Source organism: Nipponia nippon, unplaced genomic scaffold (genome assembly GCF_047370975.1).
Source record: "Nipponia nippon isolate SJK-2023a ecotype South Korea unplaced genomic scaffold, ASM4737097v1 scaffold_7, whole genome shotgun sequence".
NCBI classification, from domain to species: domain Eukaryota; kingdom Metazoa; phylum Chordata; class Aves; order Pelecaniformes; family Threskiornithidae; genus Nipponia; species Nipponia nippon.
In genome coordinates, this window is record NW_028262391.1 from 5,487,687 (window position 1) to 5,506,334 (window position 18,648).

The 18,648-nt window shown below is 42.6% G+C and overlaps 1 protein-coding gene across 4 annotated transcripts in view; it reads left to right on the forward strand.

The window, feature by feature from the left end:
* The first annotated feature begins 1,686 nt into the window (after positions 1-1,686).
* GOLIM4 (golgi integral membrane protein 4) overlaps positions 1,687-18,648 on the forward strand; it is a 35,115-nt gene continuing 18,153 nt past the window's right edge. For 2 of the 4 annotated variants that reach the window (XM_087740545.1, XM_087740546.1), the window contains exons 1-2: positions 1,772-2,494; positions 17,644-17,718. In XM_087740545.1, the coding sequence (XP_087596671.1) occupies positions 2,308-2,494; positions 17,644-17,718 (262 nt within the window). In that variant the 5' untranslated portion in view covers positions 1,772-2,307. Of the gene's footprint in view, positions 1,744-1,771; positions 2,495-17,643; positions 17,719-18,648 lie in introns of those variants that run through there. The other 2 variants (XM_087740548.1, XM_087740544.1) reach the window with 2 other exon arrangements.

Sequence of the window (18,648 nt, forward strand, 5' to 3'; positions counted from 1 at the left end):
TACCATATTCAGATGAAGTTGCTGGTTAGCCAATTGTTCTCCAGTGCAAAGTGACCGAAACTAAAGGTGTAGACTGGTTTTAGGAAAGGTAACGTAAGCAACAAGTGGAAACACAAGAAATTAAATAATTTGAATAGCTGCAATACTGAAGTATAAATCATCTTCAGTGATCTCAAAGTCTCAGTCTAGAAATAAGGAATTGTCTCATTCTATGTAACTGAGCTCAGCCTGAGAAGCCTGGTAATGCAAAAATGCATGGGACATCTCTGGAGGAGTCTGGGAGAGGAAGGGAAGCTGGAGTTTGGGTGATACTAAGAAACCTACTGGGACTACGTTGTGAACGAAATGGATACTATAAGCCTGCATGAAGACAAGTCAATTTGAAACACTCATGCTTTTGAACAAAATGTTTTAAATGTAACTTCAAGAACGTCAGGAAGCTTCTTAAAGGCAAGGGAAAAGAATGTGATTTTTTTTAAAAGCATTGCTATTTCAGAGCAATTACAATTTCTTCCTGGGTGTTTACCTCATAATTTTGAACACTTCAGTCCTCAAATGGAAAGTGAGACATTCCATTAAATTAAAAGACAACAAATATAAATTTGAAATACATTCAGATAGAAGTCATACCAGCTTGTGGTACTGACTGCTATTAATTACTGGTATATGCAGAATATTTGAATAACAAATTTTTAAGCCTCTTTGATGTAGTTTTTCTTTTAAGGCCAGAATAATGCCTGTGAAAACCACAGATCAACGAGTTAGATGTATTTAGAAAAAATAACTTGGGAGTATGTCTTTGATTTTTTTGCTTATTATTACTTCTAGTTTTGCTTGAGTCTTGGTTGTTTTTTTTTTTTTCTCTGTAATACAATACACTAGCAGAGAGAACTCTAGTTACGCTAATTCTGAAATTATGCTGGTTAAGGATAAACGCCGTAAGACCTGTCTCACCTTCGTACGCAGGACAGTGGCATTTGGGAGCACTGCGTTACCACAGACATACTCTGCGCTTGACTTAAGATTCACCAGCGACCTGAGGGTGACTCTTGGAGAAGGAAAAGGCAAAGAGCAGCGAAGACCCTGACCCGCAGTACCTCTCAGGTGTGGCCGGCACCCCAAAACAAAGTACGGTCAACGACCTATGGAAAAAATTAATTAATTTGATGAAGAGTGTAAATTAATCAGGTGCTTGAGTTATAAAAACCAGGCCCTTTGGGACTTTGCCTTCTCAGTACGAGACCCCTCACCCCCAGGAGCCGGGTGTCCCACAGGGTGAGCCCTGCTGCGGCTGCGGGGCCGGGTACCCTCCCACCGCCACAGGCCCTGTCCCTCGTCCCCCTGCCCCAGCGGCTGTCCCCGGCGGTGCCACACCGGCCGCCACACCCGCCCCACGCCGTGTCCCACACGGGGTCCCACAGCCCCGCTCAGGCCTCGCTGCCCCCTCACACGGCGGCCGGGCGGGCACGCAGGCCCCGGCTGCCCCGGCCCCTGCGGGAGTCCTCCCCACCGCCCCCCGCAGCGGGCCGGGCCGGCCTGTGCCGGGCGTGAGGAGAGGGGCGGGCGGCGGGAAGCGGAGCGCCCGGCGGGCCGGACGGACGCGGCGGGTACCCAATGCGCTCAGGCGCTGCCGCCCCGAAGGGAGGGAAGAGACCCGCGGTTGGGCCCAATGAGGCCGCGCCCGGAGCGGGACTTCCTTCGGGGATCCCGCGGCGGGGAGCCGCGGCGGAGCGGGGGTGACACGTAAGTGCGGGGCCGGGGAAGTTGCCTTTGTTCCTCTCAGGTGGTGGCGGCGGCGGAGCCAGCGGCCGGGCGGGTCGCCGCGGCGGGGCCGGGCTGAAGGCGCCGCCTGAGGAGAGCAGGGAGCCGCCCCCGCCCGCAGCCGCTCTCCCGCAGGCCGCGGTAGCCAGCGCCGCTGCCCGCCCCTTGCCGCGGGGACCGGGACGGTCAGGCGGGGGCCGCCCCCTCCCGCCGCCGGAGGGCCGGGCAGCTTCCCGGCCGCAGCATGCGGCTGGGGCGCCCGCCCCGCGCCGCGCAGAGTCCCGCCGGCTCCGCTCCGACGCGCAGGGCCCGCAGGCAGGGGGAAGCCGCCCGGGGCGTCGCGGCCGCGGCGGTGCCCAGGGGCTGAGGCGCTCGGCCGGCCCCTCCCTCCCTCCGTCCCTCCGTGCCTCCCTCCCCGCCTCCCTCCTCCTCCTCCTCCCGGCGCGGGCCCGGGGCCTCCGATGTCGCCGCCTCGTCGTCCGCCGCCTCCAGCTGCCCGCTGCTAAAGCCGTGAGGGGCGGGGACCCTCGGGACCCCGCCGGGGACATGGGCAACGGGATGTGCTCCCGAAAACAGAAGCGGATTTTCCAGACCCTCCTGCTCCTGACTGTGGTCTTCGGCTTCCTCTACGGGGCGATGCTCTACTACGAGCTGCAGGGCCAGCTGAGGAAGGCTGAGGCCACCGCGCTCAAGTACCAGCAGCATCAGGAGTCCCTCTCAGCTCAGTTACAAGGTACTTACCTCGTCAGGAGCCTCTGCCGCCCCTTCCTGAGGCTTGCAGAATACCCTTCTCCTCCTCCTCTTCCTCCTCTGGGGAAGCCTGGGCTCCAGCTCTCCGACCTCTCACAAAGTTTTGCTCCTTGTGCGCTTCTTCCCCTTCTCTCCCTCCAGCCTGTGGGGTTTTGATACCTAACCGTGGGTAGGATCCCCGCTGAAATCAGTGTGAGGTTTTGTCATGGACCCCTAGGGAGCTCTAATTCCCCCTCGCTCCCACACATTTTACAGAGTGACTCTTATTCCCAAAGGATTGTGCATCACTTTGCAGTTTCTGGTATAAACAGAAAAGGCAGGCATACTGCCTGCTGCTCATGGAACAGTGCAGACCCCATCCCGTTCTGGGACTTTTGCATGCTTCCATGTTGTCTTAGCAGTATTAACTGTATGCTGCTGAGAGAACATGCAGCTGCAAAAATGCAAGGCTGCAGTTCCTGGACAGCATAACCCTTAAATAGCTCCAGGAGGGAGAGGAGTATTCTAATAAAGCATTTTTTAAAAGGGTAATTTGAAAGTAAAGTTCAAATAAGTTATTTGGATAAGGCTACTATATTACTTTTGGAATAACTTTGAACTTCTTGGCTTAAAGCTGCCGCAGAAACACGGATCCTTGTGTATCTTGGTTTAAGGATGCACCAAATGTGGGTGTTCTGTACTTGAAGATGAAAAGATGCCGATGTCTGACATCTGCATATCCAGAAATCAGATGCAAAGCAGCAGATATATATGTGAAGCATAAGTGCTCTAGGAAGTGCAAGACCTCAGCGCCTCTCTAAGTGTCAAGTGCAAGATTATCAGGTCAGCACATACAAAGTCCAGAGCCAACTTTCAAAACTTCTAAGAGTTTTATTTCTCAAAACTGTGTAAAACAAGAATAAGAGTGGTCTGCTGTAGCAGCTGTAACAGTACTTAACTTCAGGTTGATCGTCAACCATACTTTTCACTGTGGAAGCATATGTAAAAGCATGCCTGGAAGCATACAGTTTTTATTCAGAGAGCACAGAATTGGGCTTATGCTGTTAGATTCTTATAGTGATTTGTTACTTAAATATGTTTAGCTATAATCAGAGATCACCATTACTTAATATTTCCATTTCAGGCCATTTCCAGGTAATGCCATGGAAAAAATTGACAGAAACCTTCATTTTAGTAACGAAAAAGATGTAAATGTTTGGCTGGGAGATGGGTATGTGGCAGATGGCTAAAGGGCTACTTTTGCTAGTCTGTATATTTGCCAACAATATTTGAAGAGGAGACAAGAACATCTTGTTCTCAAGCTAAAATTCAACAAGTTAGCTTTTTCTGTTGCTCTGGCTATACCAAAGAGGAGCATGTAACAAACTTTATCCTAACACAGAAGAGAGATTCTCTTGATCAGATATATTGGGTCTGGACTGTTAGTTTAAACTTTCCATGGCTGAAACGTTATTTTGAGTAGCCATGATCTAGCCAAGCAAGTTCATGGAAGCAGCAGGCAACTAGTAGTTGATAAATGCAGTGACAATGCTGCATTTTATGTAAGTATTCTCTTGCTTGTTTCAGTGTATCAATGAGAAATGTAGAATAATGGACTAGAATCTGAAAACATTAATACATTTGATTATCAATGCAATAAATTCACGTGTTTCTGGGACCCATGGCACTGTATCAAGCCTATTAAGCAGGAGATCTTATTTATGCCTAGTACGGTAGCAGTAAACCTCGTTGAAAAAAAAAAAATTACTAGCAATTAAGTAACAGAATAGAAGGAAAATCATAATGTAACAATAAAATAGGTTCTTCAAAATTTTCCTGTATTATGGCAATAGCTAATATACCTAAAAGAGGGTGAGGCTGAGAGCCCAGAGACATACTAAACACAGCAGCAAGCATTAGATGCCTAATCTCCCACTGAGGTAAATGGAAGCTATATGCTTAAGGACTTTGGAGGACTTGGGCCTAGTGAGCTAGAAATAAACTTCTTCCCTGTCTTTCCCTGTACATTTAATGACTCTTTCTGGGATGGCCTGCTCTGTATAATCACTTGAAGTATTGCAGTAGCAGTTTATTAGTGAGGAGAACATAGAGAATTTGGAACCTGTGCCTATGCCCAGCTGACCCGGAGATACACAAGCACCATGCTAACTGATGACAGACAACACCAAAACCGTTTCTGAACCTTTCCTATTTAACTCTTTGATATGGAACAACGGGAAGGAATTTTCTTTAAACAGAGACTTTGAAACAACATAAAATGCTGGTGAAAATCCTGTGTTTGCAGGTGCAGTATCTGACTGCACTTTGAACTTTTGATTTTAAATGGCCTGGATTTTAAATCAACGATGTTTCTGTTGCCAAACAAAAAAACTCTCTCAGAATATCTAGGCTACATCTCTTTGCTGTCCTTAACAAGATGATAGATTATTCTTTGTGTTTATTCTTTTATGAGAACAACAAAATGTATCACTACTAAAGCAGTGCAACTTGTCTTTTCAACAGTGTAATCAGTTTCTCTATAGATACTGGTCGAGAGATAACTTTGGGGCCTGAAGTATGATGGGAGCACTCTGAAATTTTTTTAAACAGGAACCAGTTAAAGGGGAAGGTCACTGACAAAGTATTGCCGGGAGGAAAAGAGGGTGCCGTATCAACAGTGGTTGATTTCTTAGTGTTTACATCTCTCTTCTGGGTGATTAAATAAGACTTGAAAGCTCATTACAAGCTGAGGAGAGAACTGAACCTTGGACTTCTACTGCCTGAACAAACATTTCATCAGTAGGGTTTTATTGTTTTAAATTAAAAGAAAAAAAAAAAAAAAGGCAACTTCTTAAAGCTGTCCTTTTGAGGATCCTGAGGCTGTATTGTGCCAGGCTGGCTGTGCTCCTGGAAGGCTGACTAGATTGAAACGCTTGGGTGACAGTGAAATATTGTGTGTTTTCTGAATTTTGGTTGGGTTTTGTTGTGATTACTGGTGCCTATAAAGACAGTTGCTTTCCTGATTGTACACAGAGGAACACTGTTAGGGCTTTTGGGTGAAACTTGAGTCAATTTGTGGAATGCTGAAGGATCATAGGCAACTCCAGAGTTTATGTATAAGGTCATAGTTTTGGACCTGAATGCCTTTGGTCTGCCCAAAATCTTAAGAAGGATCCTCAGGTGTAGCTCAGAGCGTAGCCTCCCTTCACTTCCTACTGTCCCCTCTACTATTTTTCTATCTCTGCACAGTTTTTTAGCTTTTTCATTTATGTAGCTAATAAGAACCTTCATTTTGGTACTTGTCAGTTCTTCATGCCTGCATAAGCAGTGCTTTCTGTTGTTGTTTGAAAAGCCAGTTGTCTTAGATTTTTATCTTTTTCATTGCCTTGTTTTGCTCAAACGCAACACGTGAACCAGGCTGCGTCTTCTGTATATGTGGGAAAAAAAGCACTCTCATCTACCAAGGCAGAATGTACAGATCACTGAAAAATGGTGCAGGAAGAGGTCTCAAAATCATTTAGCCCATCCACCTGATCTGAAGAGGGCTGCACACAACTGTTGTTGTAGGGAGTTATGCTGCTTCTGGCGTTCATAGCTTCAGGTACTCAGCTGAGAAGTATTTGTGCCTCTTGAAATAAGACCAGGGTGCGACTGGAAGGATGGCAGACTCGGGGAACACGATAAGAATAACTGGTTTGGAGAGGCTGGGATCTTAAGCTCACCCCCTTTAGACAGCTCACGTTGTAGAAGGTTTTGTATTTGAGAGCTGAACTTCTCACAAAAAAGAATGTCAAACTTTGGCATTTTTATCTCTTTAACAAAGTTCTGATGGGCATGGAGAAAGCAGGGCTGCTTTTGTAACCCACAAAGGGAATACCGGAGGCAAAATTTAGAGATGACACAAAATTTCTTGGCTGCTAAGAAAACCTGAAGTCATTGCTATCTATAAGGTCTTTCATAGAGAAGCTGATCTTCCCAGTAAGCTGATTATTTTTAAATCTCATTCTCTGAGTATTATATGTTCGAAACATGAAGATAATCTTGTTTTTATCATTTTAAGAAATACAAAATAAAACTTGACACTTCTTGCCTCCTACAAAGATGTGTCAAACTAAGTCTTAAACTATTAGCCATATAGGAACAGACTTCAGTTGCTAGAACAGAAACGCATTGACAGCTGTAGATGAACCTGATCGTATCTTTGACTGCTTCAAGATTGAATGTATCTACAAATGTCGTCTTAGCCCTTACAGCTTCTGTCTTCTCATCCTCTGGGTATTAAGTAACCCCTTGTGTACTATTTTAATCTGTTTTAATCCCTAATCCTAATAACAGCCTACATCTGGTGCCTTTTACTACCTTAATTTTCCTGCTCTTTCTCTTAGAGTCTTAACGTATCTAATAGCTTCAGGCAATCTCTGTGCAGTCTGAGACCGCGCTGTAATCTTGGGAGCCACCCCAGCATGGACTCTGAACTTGAGAGTTCAGAGTTTGCTCTACTGTAGATGAGGTGTGGATTTCCTCAAAGCGATCCGATCCAGCACTAGAAAGCACCAGCTGGAAAGCAAATGTAGAATTCCTCTGTGTCTGTTGTGCTATTTGTCCTAAAGCGAGGCCTCTCCTTGGAGGTGTCCTGCTATAAGTTGATCAGATCTATAGCAGCTCTGTGTATAGAGACTAGCATAATGCATCACGATACTAGGTCATAGTTCCAGGTAACTTTAGTGATTAATATTTATTATGTCTGTCTGCACGCTAACTATGTAGATGCCAAAGCTGTTCTTAGTGAAGTACATACAGATATGGATGTACTTCACTATCTCACCCCTCTTTTACAGTACTCTATTTAAACTCATACCTTAAGTTGGCAGAGCTAGGAAGAACCAACAGTACTTTCGATGGCTTATTTTTCACATGCATCATACAAGTAGAGTTACGTCCTCGCAGCTCCTATATGGTTTGGTTGTTCTCCGTAACAACAGCAGCTTGAATTCCTGTCGTTCCTGTTAGTTTCAGATTGCATGTAACACTCCAGCGCTTATTTTGATTGTGTTTTGTTGCTACCTGAGATCTGAAAGATCTGTGGTAGCATTCTAATAGTAGGTGTTAGTTCTCCGTGTGCTGTTGGCACGCGGGTGTACTTCAACACCAAGTACAGTACTGCGTGAAATGGCAAACGCAGCAAATACAGCATCCCTAATTCTGCTAACTGGCTTCCTGAAATGGTATGCTTTGGTTTGAAACCTCATCTAAGAATCTGTCTTTTGTACTTCCATTCACATTTTCCACTGGGCATTTAATGTTCTAAACGCTTAAAAACACATTAAATGTTTGAAATTATTTGTGCAAAATTTTCACATGGAAGATCTATATGCTGCAAATGTATATCCATGTATGCATTTGTATGTACATATATGTATGTATAAAATGGATATGCAGATAGCTATATGCTGTTTTGCAGCTCAGCCCGAAGATTCTGGGTTATCTGGGATTATCTAGATTTCTCCGTAATCCGAGTACAGAAAAGGTGCTAGAGCTTTGTTCTGTTCAGTTAACTCAGGGAGCTGGTTTGTTGCTTCTAAGTCCATAGTGAGTAAGAGTCCCAGCAGCTGAATTCTATGACTGGAAAGATAAATGGAGCAAATGCCCATATTTATATTTTTTTCATTCCTGTAATCCATGCCCAAATGCCCTTAAATCACTTTCCTTGTGGACATAACACCTCCAGGATAAATTTCTACCAGGGCTGCAATGTTACATCTGCACCCAAGTTGGAATCTGGGCTGAAGATCACAGAGCGTGTAGTCCGAAGGAACGCTAAGCAGCATGAGGTAATAGGGTGGGTTTGTTCCTGGGCTTTGTTGTTTCTCCCCAACCTCCCAGTTTAATATTGGGCCTGGTAGCGAACAGACTGATGCAAGGTAGAGCCAATATCCTGAAACTGTTTGTAACTGATGATGATTTAAACCTTTTAAAGCTTGTGAGTGATTGATCTATCTGGGTTTATGAACACTTCACAGCTGAGAGAGCAGGAGGGATGCAAGGTGGATGGATGCTTTCACGAGTTTGCATTCTGGCTTCTTCAACAGTCATCTTCTGTCACATATTCCTAGCAGGCAAAGGTTTGGAGGCAGCTTCTGCATTACCTAGAACATCATCAGCTTTGTTGGAGAGAGACCGGTAGAGAAGCAGAGAGAAAGAGCCACGATCGCGATCTGGCAGTTGTAGCTGCAAACTGAAATCCTGTAGTCAACAGCGTAGTTTAAGCAGTATCTGGCTGTGGGCTAAGCGCACAATGTGGGAGAGCTCTAGGGTGGTTGAGACTTTGCAATTGTACTGACAAAACTTTAACATCTGAGAGTTAGGTATTCCTGGAGTGGTTCAGTTAAGATTGTTGCTTTACTGTTAAAACCAAAGCCTGAGTGGAATTACTTCCTTACTTCCTACCCGAGCAAAACTGATTGAATTCTCAAGCGTTCAATGTGATGTTCCAAACACATTGTCTCGTGGGGCTGGTTGTTTTTGCTGGGCAGGATACCGGCTTGTCAGCCTGTGTATCTGGGTGGGACAACCTTATGAGTAAGGTTTCCACCCACAATGAGATTTGAGCACGCATTATAGCATCTCTTATATAGTGGTGAGGATATTACCAGCAATTTGTGGCTAATACAGTTCACTTCAGTCCTTTTGGAATAGGATCCTTGCATACAAAAAGTAATTAAATCTGTCCTGCTAAGAGGCAGGCGCTGTGTTGAAGCTTAATGGTAATGAAAGCTAAACAAATCAGCTGACTGAAAAAATGAACTATACAGAACAACTAATTAAGGGAGTATCTTTTGTTTGGTGATTTTTCTTGGGATTTTTAGGATTCAGGGGCATGAATTGGTAGTCATTTTGGAGCCTGAGGCAAGCAGTTAAGGAATTCAGCCTGTTTGGATGCTGTTCCTTGTTTAAAGAAGGATCTTCTGAGCTGGATGAAATTCTGATCTTTTTCTGGTGGTCTAGCAGAAACCAAACTTCCCGAGATTTTCTACTATGTATCTTTAATTAAGAAAGAAAAGAAATGGCAATTACTCCATCTCTTCCTCTACATTTCCGCTCCCGCCCGCCCCCCCAAGCTATCTGAAATTAGCCCAGTATCTTATTTACCAGAGGTGACTCAGATCCCCAAGTTTGGCAGTCATTTCCAGGGCTTAATTACAGAGATGTTGAGAGAAGTATGGCATGCTTGTGCTCCTGGAGGGCATAGTAAGCAGTCTATTCCTATCCATGCTGCCACACCGAACAATGCCATTTTCAGTATTTCAGTTAATCTGTCATACTCGGATGCATATTTTGAGCTTTGACAGTGATCTTCTGTTACCAAAAAAAAAAAAAAAAAATTATGAACCACTAACTCACACTGCTGATTTCTTTATGCTGTTTTTCAAAACATACAACTGGAGCAGACTCCAAGTCCCCTGTGTTAGAGCTCTCAAGAACTAATTTAAGGAAGCGGTTTAGCAGTTTTGTAAGGTGATAAACATAGCTATTACATGAGTTTTTGCCATATTCCGTTATGATAAAAATGCAAATGTGTGTTTCAGTTAGGAGAGACCCTTAAAACAACACGTGTGTATATATAGATTACATCGTTTTTCTTCGATGTCGATTTTGCGCTAGTTTCTGAATATAAATATATCCTCTTTTTTTTTTTTTAATATAGCTCCTAACACCATGTAGATAGAATCATTAGACTTCTACATAAAACTGAAAAAAGTCTATAACAATTTTGAGAGAAAGAACAGGGCCGCGTTTCCTGGAGCTGAGAGTTGAGCAAACCCAGACATTCAGAGATGGTGTGAGAAGGAAACTGTTGTCTCTGCAGCTCTTCTGAATGTTTGTGCGTTTTCTTCAAAACGGTCTGGTGTGTCATGACAGAAATCACGGAATAATGGAAAGAAGAATATCATAAAAAGAAAAGAGATTTTTTTTTTTTTTTTAGAAGTAAATCTACTAACCTTCAGCATTTAAGTCTAAAATCACTAAACAGGTTTTGTTTGAACGATTTGCATTTGTCATTAAAAAAAAGTCTTTAGCATAGATAGGTGTATAAAAACTGCATATTGCAAGGTGAGATGCTGATGTGACTCAGCATGTCTTAACCGTGGGTGGCACCAAAGGCTGGAAGAAATCTTTGGTGGAGTGCGCAGGAAATCTTTTCTGGGATGGAAAATGTGATCTCTTTCCTAATAAAAGTCATGTCTGAAGCCTAACTGTTAGGGATTAAATATTTAATTGTGTTTAATACCCCTTCGCAAACTTTTATTTTTAGCAGCAGCTATTACAGTTTACTGCTTCAACATGATAAATACTTCCCTATATCCCAACCTATCATTCTGTTTTACCTGCAATTTGTTTTTAAATCTGTTGTTTCCTAGAGGTGTTGTTGACTTCTAAGAAAGGGAGTACATGAGGCAGAGTGGAATACAAGGATTCCGTTAAATGTAGATGTTTACTCCAGTTTAGAAATTAATTTTCGTGTCATCCTTATAAATGAATAGAGGCGACAACTATTTCTTAGAAATATAGGCATGTGTTTCTGGGGCGAACTGCATAGTGTGCCAAATTCCCCAGCATTCCCCCATTTCCAGAACTGCAGTCAAAGCAAAACCTTTAAGATCTACAACACTTCTCCACGTTGTGCTTCAGATTTTCTCTTTTCTTTTTGAGGATGCAAAGCTGCAGCTTTGATAAGCATGTGAATTTTCTTAGATGCTTACCTGAACTCCCCACACGTTCCAAAGCTTTTTGAAGTTCTTTCATGATTAGTTCTGATACCATATCTAATCTGTTATCAAGCTCTGCGATGTTAGTGTGTGAAAACCCCTTGGTAGAAGGCAAGCTTCATAGAGAGCATCAGCGATAATTCTTGTCCTGGGCAAGACACCAGGGACTGAGTTGGAGTTTGTAGAGCCAAAAGCAGGAGTCTCACAACTTTAGTTAAGGAGTCAGCTGTGATTCCCAATGCTCAGTGTCACGTCAACTAGCAGGATACAGGTAACTCCCAAACTATTTCTTGGTTTTTCAGATACATTCCAATTTACCCAGAAAAGATTCCAGTGTTCCAAGATTGAAAATGTTATATAAAAATGCACGTAGTCAGTTCTCTGTTACCTTTGGGTAGATCTTACCTGGTGTACGGCTGAACTTTGGCCCAAGTGCAGGCACTTGATCAGTCTCCATCTACAGCTCTGTGTGGAGCTGTTTTAGTAGCAGTGGTGTATCGTTCATGTAGAATTGCTCTGCACTGGGAGCACGATGCGGTGGGACATCGCTCTGGTGTACAGCTAGCTGCCTGCACTCAAGCTAGTCAGACCCAAAGCTCCATGATTGATCAAGTCCTATTCTCCAATTCTAGTTTCTTATTGGAGTACTAAGTTAGAGGAACCGGTTTGTTTTAATGGATAGATTATTTTTGGTGCAGGACCTTTGAAAGCAGTAGATGTTACTGCTTTCTCCTTGTGCAATTGAAATCAGTGGTAGGTCTATGACAAACACTACAAAACCACTGGATGTAAAGATCCAGATATTAAATGCAAACTTCTCTCTTAAAATTATTAATACTCTGAGCAACATAAATGACTAGAGAATTAAGTGAAAGCAGTGGCTATTTTTAAGCACCACTGCCAGCGCATGGTTTAGTTTGCCAGGAGAAATTCCGCTCTTTTGCAGTGACTGGCTGTAATTTGACAAAACTATTACTTGATCGTTCTTCACATGAGTAAATTGAAAAGTGTAGGACTTTAAAGTAAATGCAATTGTGATACCGCACACAGTGCTAGTTGTGGTTTTCAGTGAGCAAACTGAGAGCAGTCCATCCCTGCGTGTATGCAAAATTGTTCCATAATTAAGCCAGAAAAATGCTTGTTTTTCACACACAATGGGTTTCACATTGTCTTGGCTTCTATTTCTGTCCTTTTTGTATAAATTCAAAATGGAAAACTTCAAGGGCATAAAATATGAAATAGCTTCAATATTTTGTTCAATATGTTGTAAATATATGGTTTCTGTAACATTGTTTTCTTGCACTATATGTAAAACAGTTTTCCTAGTCTTTATTGTGGGAATACTTCAGTTGTTTCTTAGATGTTTGCAGTGTCACTGGAATATCTGTTTATTGCTAAACTCTCAATTGAGAATCTTTGAAATAGGTGGAGTGTATACTGTGACCAGTATGGGTTGTACTGTGGTGGGGAATCCTGATACTTGTCCAGGAGCTACCCACACTTTGATAATCTGTTTCTGATAAGATTATCAGTAGTGAAATAGTGGATCTCCTTGTTTGAAGCCAGATTCACTGACTTAATCACATACGGAGCTGGAAGCTCGGGGAACAGGTCTTGCTATATTAATAACGTGTTCTCCCAGCATGAAATGTTAGCATCAGATCAGTCAAGAAATCTCTTGAGATAAAAAATTTTATTATTGTCATTGGACTAGAAAATCTATCCTACATCCCATATTGAAGGCATTCTTCCTTGGCTCATGGAAATGCTTTACTCTCAGCAGAAAAGCTGTTTGCATGGATTCACATTTTAAATGGTTCTATCTGCAGTGACAAGAATTGGAAATTAACTGTATTTTATAACAAGTCTATGTTCTACAGACCTTCACAGTGTTACTAGAAAAGTGCCAGTGTGGCTTACCACACACTGCTGGTTCAGTTCAACTCTGCCACAGTCTGACAGAAAATAACATTGAATGTTGCCAAGACTACTGAAATCTTCTGGTTTTAAACGAAAGGTATTACTGTAAGCTCAGAGAAAGATTGCAGAATTGCATGAGAAACAGTAACAATGAAATTAATAAGATTTCTTGCATCGCGTATATTTAAATCCCAATGTAATCGTAATTTTCCAGTATGTAAGATAGCAGGAGCTGGGCTATTTGGGAGTCTTGAATCATGCTTTTGACAGACAAAAATACCAAACTAACACAGTTGCAAAATTGCTGATAATGTAAAATAGGAAATACTTTCTTTTAAATCTACAATAATAGCTTATTTTGCTTAATAATAGTTTTACTGCTTAGAGGTGCAAAGCAAAGATAAGAGAAATAACCGTGACTGTTAAATAAGCTTGCTTTCATCAGACTGCTTGACTCCTGTGTTGCAATTAACGTTCAGCAATGGTCAAAGTGGTGTAATCTTCTGAGAACCTAGAGAGCATCGCACCCCCCCGCTTCTCCACTTTCCTTTCTGCATGAGAAAAATCTTAAATCAAGTCCTTGATTTAATTGAGATCAATTCAAGAACTGTTAGATATTTCCTTGTTGAAGGCGAACAGTGGTTTAACTAGCTGTGATGTTACCGGTTTTGTTTCTGGGCTTTGCTCTTTGAGGCTGGATCACCTCTCTGTGGATTCATGCTCTTTTTTTCATTCATGTAGTTACATTATATAGGTAGCTTAAAGAATTAAACTGATACCTGCCTTTATTCCAGCTTTGGAATAGTGCATGTTAGCCATTAGATGACAATGTTCCCCCCCCCCCCTTTTTTTTTTTTTTTTGCACCGTTCTATTAAATATAACATAGAAACAAAGTTCAATTATTTGTGGAAAGATCAGTAGAAAATTAAGAACTTACCCTATGAAAATATTATTTGTGAAGTGCCATGTCGGTGCCTCACACCAGTATGAATTGGCCAGATTCCTTATATAGGTTCCATCCTGCCGGCTGGGAAACCTATAATAGAAAACATGTTTTCAATGTATTTATTTCTTTGAGATTCTTGCTGAGACATCTTATATCCAGGCTGGTAGTGAAGAAGGAGAAATCCCCTGCTGTAGTAACAAGGGTCTTGTAGTTTGGACTCTTGCCTAGGAAGTTCCTGACTGGTGGGAATAACTTACATTTATGGGAGAAAAACTCCTATATGTACTTACAAAATCTGACCTGCAACCTACTCCCCAAAAGAGCAAGTGAGAAAATATGGAAGTTATGCTTTCTTAATAATTATTTTCTTAATCAAAATCTTCATTATGTTGCACATCATGGACTATTATCAGAGAAAAACATTGCTGAATCACCCAGTAAATGAACTAGAAGAGGAAAGGTGTAGGAGGCAGCTTTCCTTAGCCCTTTTTGGCCATCTGAAAGGCTATTTTAAGATATTGCCAGCTTTGTTGCAGTATTTCAAAGGTTAGCACGCAGAAGCTAGCAGTGAGGATGCGCTGCCTGGGAGGGGTGTAGAGACATTGCTTGAAAGTGCAGGGTGAAGAGAGGAAAGCCAAAGCTCAGCAGAGATGCAATTAGCTGTGAAAGGTACAGAGCACCGCGGTCCCTAAAACCCAAGCTTTCGCATTCTCTTTCTCCTTTCTTCCCGCCCTTGTTATGGGTTTGTTGTGCAGGGTTCCCCCCGCCTTGTTAAAACACTAGGAGGAGCTGAGGAGGGTACGCTTGCAACAGAGTGAAATGGAAAATGTTACTTCTGAATCCGTTTGTGGTTTAGTCTGTTTGCCAAAAAGCCTGTTTCCGCCCCGACTGCATGGGAGGGGAAACCCATTATGGATTTTCATTTCTCTCCTGAGTTGCTATGCTACAAGCACTGTTCCTTTTGCAATGTAATTTGGCATTCACAATCTTCGGTGCCTAGATAAAACCATCACTGTAGTGCTGCCATTTTTTTTTTCCTTCTCTGGAAGCTTACTTGCTGGTGACTTTGTGAATATTCATTACATGCTTGTTTTGTTGCAGAGGATGTTGATACGTTAGTTCATCTTGACTGATGCCCTTGACTTTAGAAGATAAATAGCAAAGTGGAGATAGGTGACAAGGATTGATGAGCAATCCAGATTCTAAGCCAAAACATAAACGCTTGTAGATAAGCCAGTAGCTAAAGAGCCTGCAGAATGCACCTTGGTGGAATTAAGAACGCATTTAAAGGTGCAAGAGAAGTTTTCTGTGGCTGCCAAGATACAAATCTTTATTTGGTGCTTCCTCTTGAAGGCTTATGTTCACCAACGGTTTACTCAGAAAAGAAATTTCCTAGTTCTGAAGGAAAAATCACACTTTCCATCAATACAAATTAATAACCCTTTAAAAGAGTGCAAATTATAATTTGGACAGTGAAAAATACTTGCGTTAAACTGAGCTTGAGCAAATGTAATTGTACCTCTGTGGGAGTTTTAATTCATGTCTTTCCTTTGCTGCGAACTTGGTAGGCCATTTCAGATGCTGCTCCTTCAGTCTAGTGAGTGGTGAGGAAAGGGTAGATGGGGACTGATGTGCCCCATCGCCTGGGAGAGACATCTGAAACCAGATGTTCGAAACACAAGCCTGAATGAAATGCTGCTTTACTGGCAGCTTGGTGGGCCTCTGCCAGAGGGTACTGGATGTCCTAAATACACAGGGATAGAACGACAATTAGACAAATTCATACATGTGAAATCCATTTTGGAATGGTGTACGGAAAGGCCCTGCGGGCGCCTCGGACAGTCTTTGGGAGCCATAAATTGCTGGGAGACAGCGCCAAAGAAATACTGTAAACTCATTGGGTGTATTCTGCATTAGGCATCTGCTTTTGTCAGGTCCTGAGAGGTGGCACGGTTGGTCTGTTGGACCATTGATATGACCGAGAGTAGTTGTCATACCGTAAAATTCTAGAATTAAGGTTGCCTCTGCTTTCTGTTATCAAACCTGGAGCAGTCAGTCTCCTGCCATGCCACCCAGCGTTCCAGATTGCTGCCAGTTGTCACTGCTGCTCGCTGAAAAACTCTACAAGCCAGCGCTGCCAGCAGAAGAAATTGTTACAGGCCCTGTCCCCAACTGCCAGGTCCTGGTGTCCCATCGCCCATAGCAGTGAGAGTGAAGGGAAGGACAGTCCGAGAACAAGTAGCAGAACCACCTCTTCTGGTAGCAGTGTCAGCTCAAAGGGCTTGTGGAGTTTGGCAACGATGTCAGAGCATCTTTCCAAAAAAACATGCAGGTTTTTTTTGTAGTCAGTGACCCTGCTGGAGGAGACAGCGACACACGACTTGACCACCGTTACTTGGTCTGCTGAGGATGTTGTGGGTTGTACTGTGAGCGGTGCCCCTAAAACCTCAGCTTGGTGCTTTGTGGCTGAAGCGCTGCACACAGACCACTTCTTCGTTCATCTCTAGACTATTGTGTGGGTATTTTGACTCAATTAAAGAAGATGTGCAAATGGACTTTAAAATCAGTGAAGGTTAGATTTCACTCTCAAACTGCAATGATTTCCTGACGAGCAGTCTCTGATACCCTGGCCTTACAGAGAAGCATCCAGTGTAGCTTTATACCTAAGCCATCCTAGCCCTTCAGATATTTCTTTTGTTCTTCCTGCCTTATCTCTTAACTAGGGGGTGGAAAAAGAACACGCTCAAAAAACGGGAATCCTCCTCAGATTATGTGGATATTCTATGCAAGTACAGGGTGCTTTAGCATATGCATACCCTACTGTTGGCATGTGCTTACTAAGAAATGGAGGACCTGGTACCTAAGCATTCCATTGTGCAGGCTGTGGGTCAGCAGCACTGTGGTGTAAAGGATCTGGGCTTTACAAAAAAGGTCACAGAAAACTGAGTTGCCCAAGTTTTTGGAAGAATTTAGGAAAGGATCTCGGGTTCTCCACGTCTTAGGCTAAGCAGCCTGCCTAGTGTACTACTGCGCCTTTCTAAGCCGTCCTGCTCTTGTGCATCTCTCGTCCCTCCTTGTGACAGTTTGTTTGCTGCAAGGATTTGCTCTGGCAGTGAGGTTGTCCTGTCTTATTTCCTTGTCTCTTTACAAACGAGGCAGGAGAGAATGAAAGCATGGGAGAATGTGTACCTGCATACCTAAGAAGGAAAGAGGATTTGGTAGCTTTCGTGTAGATCCACCCTAGCTGACTGTCTCCATAAACAAATCACTTACACAGTCATCACAATCCATGTTTATGCAATGGAAATAACCCAGAATTCAGGATCAATAAAGCATGCAAAAAAGAAAAAAAAGTTACTGTCCCAAATGATACAAACAGTCCTTTATCCTTGACCTCGTGCCACTTGTATTTTCCTGGTGCATTCTGTGCCAATGCTCTCTGGGTGTGCTGGCGGTGGGTAGAGGTTTTTGTATATATTACTTCTAAAATGAATTGTGTACGAAATTTCTCTTTTCAGTTGTATATGAGCACAGGTCAAGACTAGAAAAGTCATTACAAAAGGAAAGGCTCGAACATAAGAAAGCGAAAGAAGGTAAAAATGTGCTTTTCACTTTGATGTTTAAGATATCGTGATTATTTTAGAAAGTAACATCAGATGTATTTTGTTCAAATTTTAACTGAGTTACCAATGTATAACACATTAGCGGGACCACCTTGGCAGATCTGTGGTGGGGTCTTTTTAGTACATCTTTTTAATTTTTTTTTTTTAAATTTATTTTTTTAATCTAATCTTTTTAAAAAGTAATCCTCTTTTTAGTACTGTTTACAGATCACTGCAACATGGCCTAGTATACACAGAGAATGTGTGTGTATCGATGTACATAAAGCTAACACGTATGTGGAACACGGGCGTGTGTAAATCCTGTTCCAGCATGCTAAAAATTTAAAACTTGTACCAAAAACATGGGATCTTTCCCTGCATTCCATCAATGTGAAATTAGACTCTGACTCAGTATTTTTCCACATGCTTAAGGGTAAACACATGCTTACATACCTTTTTCTGATTAAAAGTAAGTTCTAGGTGTGTGTGAGGGGGAAACGTTGGCACACGTTGTATTTCTTGCACATCTGCCCTCTATGAAACTTCAGCAGAATGCAATCCTCTGAGTTTTCTCCGAGTCTCTTGTTGTTCTAAATTCACTACAATTTTCAGAGTAAAGCCTGTATTCTTCCTAAAACTGAGGACTCAGCCGCTGAATTAAAACGACTACTTTAGCAAAGATTAAGATGTGTAAGAAATTATTCTTACTGTGCTGTTCTCGGTAGCTTTCTGGTGCCACCTAGCGTAGAGCCGTCCCATTGCTCTGCAAAGGTGAGTCGGCAATTTCAAATCCTGAAAAGAGGATCAAGGAACAACAGGGGAAATGTTTGTTTTATTTAAACTCAGTCTAGACTTTCACACTTCTTAAAGTACTTTTTTTTTTTAATCCTAATACAAGAATATATGATTTATAAATGCCCT